Below are 7020 nucleotides of genomic sequence, written 5' to 3'. Positions count from 1 at the left end.
ATATAAAGATGATTGAAATAACTAAACTTTAAAACTAAACATGTCCTCTTAACATTTTTAAACCACAATAAATGGGAGCAGTTGTCCATAAAGTGTATTAGTACTTGTGATTGGTTGAAAATAATGTAGTTAATTTAAAAAATTAGTAATAAAGTATTTTTCTGACTAATCATAAACAATCACATATTGAGTGATACAATTTTTGGGACGGAATCCACCCCAGCAAAACCGGCACACAAATTATAACCTATCATTGCCCATTTGTTTTAGTCCTGTTTCTTAACAAGAAAGCTTTCCATGCCCTTCGCTAATTGAGGGTAGTCTTCAAGAATTTCTCTTTCTGAGAGAATTTCACCTTCTTTTTGTGGGGTCCATAACACCTCACCAGCCTGTAAGAAGTTCAAACTATTAATGACAGTGTTGAAGAAATGACACTAGATTAAATGGGAGCAATCTTTTGTACAACATATCAAGTGTCACTTGACGTGATTAGTTGAAAAATATATATATTTAAGTTAAAAGTTTAATAATAAGTATTTTCCTGATCAATCATATCAAGTGACACGTAGAGTTACACACTTTGTGGGACGCTCACAATTTAAATCTACAGATGTATCAACTGAATGTCTCCAATCTTACCAATAGCAATTTGCTTGAAAGACTGGTTCTAAGCTTTTGTAAGGCTTTCTTCAAATCTTCAGCTCCATGAATGTTTGGAAGTTTATATGCTCCTTTAGTAGCTACCAAGATTGTTATCTGATACATAACAAATGCAAGAAAAAACAAATCAGAACTTCCCCTATGCATGGATAATCATGTTCTCTAAATATTAAATACACTCTAAGATTGAATAACTTAACTGAAGGAAAAAAATTAAGATACCAAACTAAATTGATAAATCCAAAGTGAAATCTACCACTTGTGACAACCCATTTTCAGATAATACAAAGCTGAGCAAGCAAGGATGAAATATGGTGGTATTGAAGCATATAAAACTCTACAAATCAAAGTGATGGACTAGCAAATTTAGAACTGCTTAAACTATGAGTGAAATGAAACTTCTTGGTTGGGCTGATACAAATTCAAGAAACTTATGGAAGGATGTGCATAATTAAAAAGATCATAGCATACCACTATGTACTCATTGCCTAAACCATTGAGAAGTTTCTCTTCTTCAAAATCATGGTCTTCCTCTTTACTCTTCTTTGCATCAAACTGCATGAGACTAATAGTTTGTTATAACTCGATAGCAGATATTAGATGCAAAATAATGAATTTATTTGCTTAACAACTGAAATTGAAGTGGAGAATACTTTTTTCAGGGTGTATCAAAATAGCTGTTATGCATGCTAGAATCCAAGAAATTGAAGCACATTTTAATCATAAAAGTCCTTTAGTAATCAGATCATACCACGTTGTACTCGTTGCTAAGCATATTAACACCCTGGCTTCTCGTACTTTTCCTTTCTTTGTTCAAATTAATTAATGTCTCTTCATCAAATTTCGCTCTCTCTTCATTTGATAGTTGATTATAGCATTTCTCCCCATCCTCTCTACTTTGCTTTAGATCCACCTGTCCAATATTGTTCATTAACGATGACCTCAATTACAATTTTCTAGTTAAAATTTGTAAACATATATGTTAACATATTCAACTATAGATATTGCAATTCAGCTCAGGTTAGTGCATACAAATGAATATCCTGCTGCAATACAGTGAGTAGGATGCTGATGCAGAACCTGTATTGTTTCTGTAAGAGAAAGTCAGATAGCGAGAGTGCATTAGATACAAAGCCTCATATGAATAATGAACGTTTTATGTTAATTAAATCATAGAATAAGATAGTAATGTCTAAGAATGGAGACTTTTCACACTGAGTTGTAATAATAACCAAACTTCACAGAATCAAAGACAATAAATTTCCTAGAGACAAACTGGCATCACAAAATACATATTGAGGATTTGGACCTAATAAAGACAGACAAACCCATCGCCTTTTTGGATGTGCACCCAATGTAGGCGATATCGTCATTCTTATTGACTCGAGAATATTTTATGTTATGATAAGTGAGACTCATAATACTGTTGCCTCCTTTAAGAACCACATCCACGACAACTTCACCCTATCAGCATTGACCCAGTGGTAATCTCTCTCCCTTTGGCAGCTTCACTCATTTATCGCTATTCAGTGCTACACCTAAGTCCAATTATAGATAGGCTTTTCCGTAACCCAACACTAACCGATATGACTTAAGTTTATTAGAAAAGCTGAACACAAAAGACTAGTTGATTAGGCAAGACCGCAAGAGAACCTCGTGATTTTTTTTTTTTGTATAACCAAGGGTATCCCCTTTACCTTATGGGTAAGGAACTAATCCCTTTCAGGGTGCACGGTTGCTCCTCCCAACAAGTGACGCTCCTAAGAATCGAATCTTGGACCTTTTGGTCTATCTGGGAATTCAGTAGGGCCTTACACCACTAGACCAACGCCTTGTTGGATGAGAACCTCATGATTTAAGTAAAACATTGAGATTCCTTGTTTAACTCAATGAAAGATATAATATTTAATTTCCCTCCTAAATGTCAATCATTACCCAGCTCACCAAAGTAGGAAACTCATAAGAAAATCCTGGACAATACTTGTAAGGCCCCAAAAGGACTGATCTGAAGGTACCTAAGTTTCTCATAAGTTTAATGGAAGCATACAAGAAATATATCACATGAATTGCGAGTTCATTAGAAGAAAAAATGACAATCAAATTATTCACTACCTGTCAATAGATTGATCACACCTTCCTTAGAGGACGTATCTGCATCTTCTGCAATCTTAGCTAGATCCCTTTGTATTGAGCTTCCAATTCCACCCAACATTGCAGCCTTCAAGACATGGCAAAATATGATTAGCTAAAACGCACACAATTGACTATAATATTTAGGTTCCACGGAAGAGGGTGAAACTAAAGAGAACAAAACATCTTGTTTAGTCCTGTTCCATCCTATTCTGCACACGCACCAAAGGAGTGTTCATATTATAATGGCTAAACCTACCTCAATCCCAAAAGCTAGCCATAGAGTGAGGTTTGTCTAAGCCTTATTATAAGCAACGGCTTGACCATATTCCCAACCGATGGTGGGACTCATCTTAACATAGTACATGTATGTTACCAACCTGGAGCTTGAGCACAGTAACTGTATTTCCATTGGTGTCTCTACAAAATCCAACCAACAACACACCAAATGTGAAGACCACAAACAACATGAGTCCTCCACCATGACTTCCACTTGCATCATCAATGACACGAGAAGGAGGAGAATCATACAGAACCTTTCCTGTCTCTGAGTCACTAGTGAATGATTCTGAGGAGGAAGAATCATCCGAATGGAAGAAACCCCCTCCCATCACGCCTCCGGAAGAAGCCAAAGCCAAGTTGAGTTTGTACATGAAGAACAATCCAAGTAGCAACAAGGTGAAAGCACCGCTACTAGATCTTCCCAATAATGCCATTTGTGCAGAATGAAGTTTTAATTCAACCGAATATTTGCCTTGTGGTACAAGAAAAGGTTTTACACTGCACGTAATTGCACTAATTCATCATAGGTTAGATTGGTGCAATATGAGAGTAACTAATAAGAATTCTATCATGATATAAGTTAAAATTGGTATCTTTTTTTCTAAAGCATATATTGTGATGCTGATGGAATGTTTAGAGATTTCATTCAGATGGATAAGAGTGTATGAGTTTATGTATTTCAAACCCCTTGTCACCTTGTGTTTACAACCATTAATTGTGGAAACTTGCCATATTCTGTTTAAGCCTTCTTTCTTTCCAGACTTATATATAATCATTTTTGCGTTTAGGTGAACAATTTATTGAGAGCTTAGATTCAATAAGCTTCTAGTGTTAGGATCCACATTTTAGAAAGCGCTTATACAATAAACGCATTTGGGTACAGCACTACACTACCACTTATAAACACTTGTACTAATACTTAGAAAATGGTGGCCGAATACACAACTCTCCCACCTGGTAGGATACGGGGAGGGTAAATATATGTAACATTACCCCTACAAGCATAGAGGTTGTTTCTTCTAGGCTACTGTAAAACTGCATACATCTACCCTCCCAAACCACATTAGACGAGAATCTCTTGCATTGAGCCACATTTTATTAAATTTCAAATTTATTATTATCACATATATCATCATAGCTTGATTATAAATTAATATCTTATGGATTTAAAACTACAACATGATCCTCACCCTACAGGCAGTAACATTACAACAAGCCAACATACTATAGAATTAAAAGATAAACACAATAATCTGCTTTAAATGCTGAAATACACAATACAAAAAGAAAACATATATGGGTGGTTATGAAATGAACCAATCAACTTGTATTGACTAATTAAAATATGATTTTTTGAAAATATGGGATTTTGCCATAATGAACGATGATAAAAACACAATCTTTGGAAATGAAATAGACACGTAAAAACATTACAGGGTTATGTTGATTGTGTTAATTAAGTAGAAAAATGAATAGGAAATTGTATTGAAGAAAATGCTTATTATGTAGTTCAGCTCACCGATCTCTGAATGTGAAATAGTGAATGCGAGAATGGAAACAGATTGGGGCACTGTTTCTCTTTTAGGGTTCAGTGATGATGTAATGATTTTGTATGTCATTGATTGTGTTTTCAGCCAAGATATAAGAAATAAAAGGGGAAAAGGTTGAAACTTGAAACTTCAAAAGCCATGATTGGAACAGAGGAAAACTTGTTATTATTGATTATATTGATAATTATAATTAGAGATGGCAAAAAAAGTATGACCGGTGGATACTCCTAGAAGTACCAATAACGGGTGTCCACAATAATAACTTACGGGCGGGAGCGGGTTTTGTGATACCCGCCCTGCGAGTACCTGCAAATTTATATATTTAAATTTTAGTTAAATTTTTATATATATTTATTATAATTTTAAGATTATATATCTTATATTTTATTATTATTTCATAATAAATTACACATATTTTAGTATGATAATAAATTTATCATATGAATATAATATTATTCATGTAGCAATTATTTTTACATATTGATTGTTATAAATTATATAAATATATAATTAAAATTAAAAATTTGTTGGGTACCCGCAAATATCCGCTACCCGTATGGATACCTGCAAATATTGCGGGTTTGGGCACGAGAAAAAAAATATATCTCCGGAAATATATCATTTTTTTTTTACCAAGACAATTTCATTCTGCTATATCTTCGGAAAGAAAAAAAATATAAGGTATTATTCTTGTGAGGGATACTTTTGTAAGGATAACCATACAATCTAAGGGATACTTTTCTAACTTATAAAGGGAGAGATATCCTATCAAAAAATGTGATCATTACTTTTTTTTAGTACAACTAATGATATCTCTTACTTTATGAATACGGAACTAATCGCTTTCGAATATCTCATTGTTTCTCATAAATTTACACTTTATGGACAAATGGAGATCTAGCTGACCAATGAATATTGAACATTTGACCTCTTTTAATTTATTTTTCCTATTCAAAAATCAGCCTTTTGTCTCTGTGTTTTCACATCGAGAATTCTTTGCAGATGAAGAGATGTCAAGGGGGTTTCTTACTTCTCAAACAGATCTTCCTACATCTATATATAAATGTTGGTTTATCAAAAATACGCAAGAAAAGCATTTCGAATTGTTTATTCATCGTCAGGCTCAGAACCAATAGTTCATTAAATTAAGACTTAAGTAATTGGTGGGCTTCAGAATAGTAGAAATCTCAAAAAAGATGTCCATAAGTTGGTTTATAAGCCTTTCTAAGGAGATCATATAATATGAGACTATAAATTGAAAAAATATCAATCATTAAACTTGAACATGTTGCTTCTTACTTATATTACTTGGTTTATAAGCCTTTTAATAAACACTCCAAACGAGTTTGATGAAAGAGCTTATAAACTAAAAATGTTTATTTTAGTTTCAATTATTATAGGTTTAAAATCTTATTTTCCCTATCTATTGATTTTCCCGGCAAGCTTTGATGTGGAAAATTTTACTCTTTCTTCTTCTCCATAGAACATAAGTTTTCTTTTCCATAATAGTAGCAGCACCTTATCCATTTTCAAGACACATATTCCATCTATAATATATTTCAAACTCAAAAAATGTGAGCGAGGAGAATGAATGTTGAATTTGTGTTTGGGCGAGGAGAATGGTAAATTTCTGGTGGGTTTTTCAATTTCTAACAAGCTAATGTTATTGTTATCACTATTTCATTAAAAACTAATGTTATTGTTGTGACCAACAGAAGCAGCTAGCAACACAAACTGAATATTTACTCCTTTCCATTCTACCAACAAAGACTCAATACGAATTCTCAAATCTAGATTAATTAATTGTTCTCCCCTAAAATTTCTGATTTCAAAATATAGACTCAAATATAAACAAAAAAACAACGGATTAAAATGTTTGTTCATAGATAGATAAAGGACAAAACTACAGCTATGTCTTTCTTGTCAAAATATTTGAAAACATAACCTAGAATAAAATATGATGTAAACATTCATAATAAATCGGACATGATTGAAAATACAAAGTTATATTATAATTGCCATACTATATATTTATCTATACTTCTATACTATATCTATACTATATATAAAGCCAAAACATGGTGTAACCACCACCATGACATAATTTCTATATTCCTATTTTGCCCTTCAAAATTTTAATTTAAAAAAACCATATAATCCTATATAACCACCTCAAATATATTAACTATAAGTTGCATATTTATACTATTTAATAAAGGAAAAACCTAACCTAACTTTCATAAAATTATTTTGGATTTTCCTATTTCATATTTTATAACTTCTAATTTTATTGTATAAGTTCTATTTTCATCTATATATATACTTATACTACTAAACATTTATTTCATATTTTATAACTTCTAATTTCATCTTTATATATACTTATATTAATAAACAT

At 32.4% G+C, this 7020-nt stretch overlaps 1 protein-coding gene across 4 annotated transcripts; it reads right to left on the bottom strand.

Annotated features, from left to right (window-relative positions):
• On the bottom strand, nucleotides 223-4754 carry LOC109345174. 4 transcript variants are annotated; one of them, XM_019584001.1, is made up of 8 exons: nucleotides 4592-4754; nucleotides 3171-3585; nucleotides 2773-2878; nucleotides 1693-1751; nucleotides 1412-1573; nucleotides 1132-1215; nucleotides 640-756; nucleotides 223-389 (listed from the first exon to the last, which is right to left on the bottom strand). In XM_019584001.1, exons 2-8 carry the CDS (start codon nucleotides 3504-3506, stop codon nucleotides 267-269), a joined length of 987 nt encoding a protein of 328 aa, XP_019439546.1. In that variant the 5' UTR covers nucleotides 3507-3585; nucleotides 4592-4754; the 3' UTR covers nucleotides 223-266. The 4 variants fall into 4 exon arrangements, with proteins under 4 accessions (XP_019439546.1, XP_019439548.1, XP_019439550.1 ...); XM_019584003.1 differs by having other exon boundaries at nucleotides 3171-3570; XM_019584005.1 differs by having other exon boundaries at nucleotides 3171-3570; nucleotides 4632-4754.

The sequence above is a fragment of the Lupinus angustifolius genome, chromosome LG04 (assembly GCF_001865875.1).
Source record: "Lupinus angustifolius cultivar Tanjil chromosome LG04, LupAngTanjil_v1.0, whole genome shotgun sequence".
NCBI classification, from domain to species: Eukaryota; Viridiplantae; Streptophyta; class Magnoliopsida; order Fabales; family Fabaceae; genus Lupinus; species Lupinus angustifolius.
The sequence above is the reverse complement of the archived record's forward strand: the minus strand, read 5'-3'. Positions and strand labels throughout refer to the sequence as shown.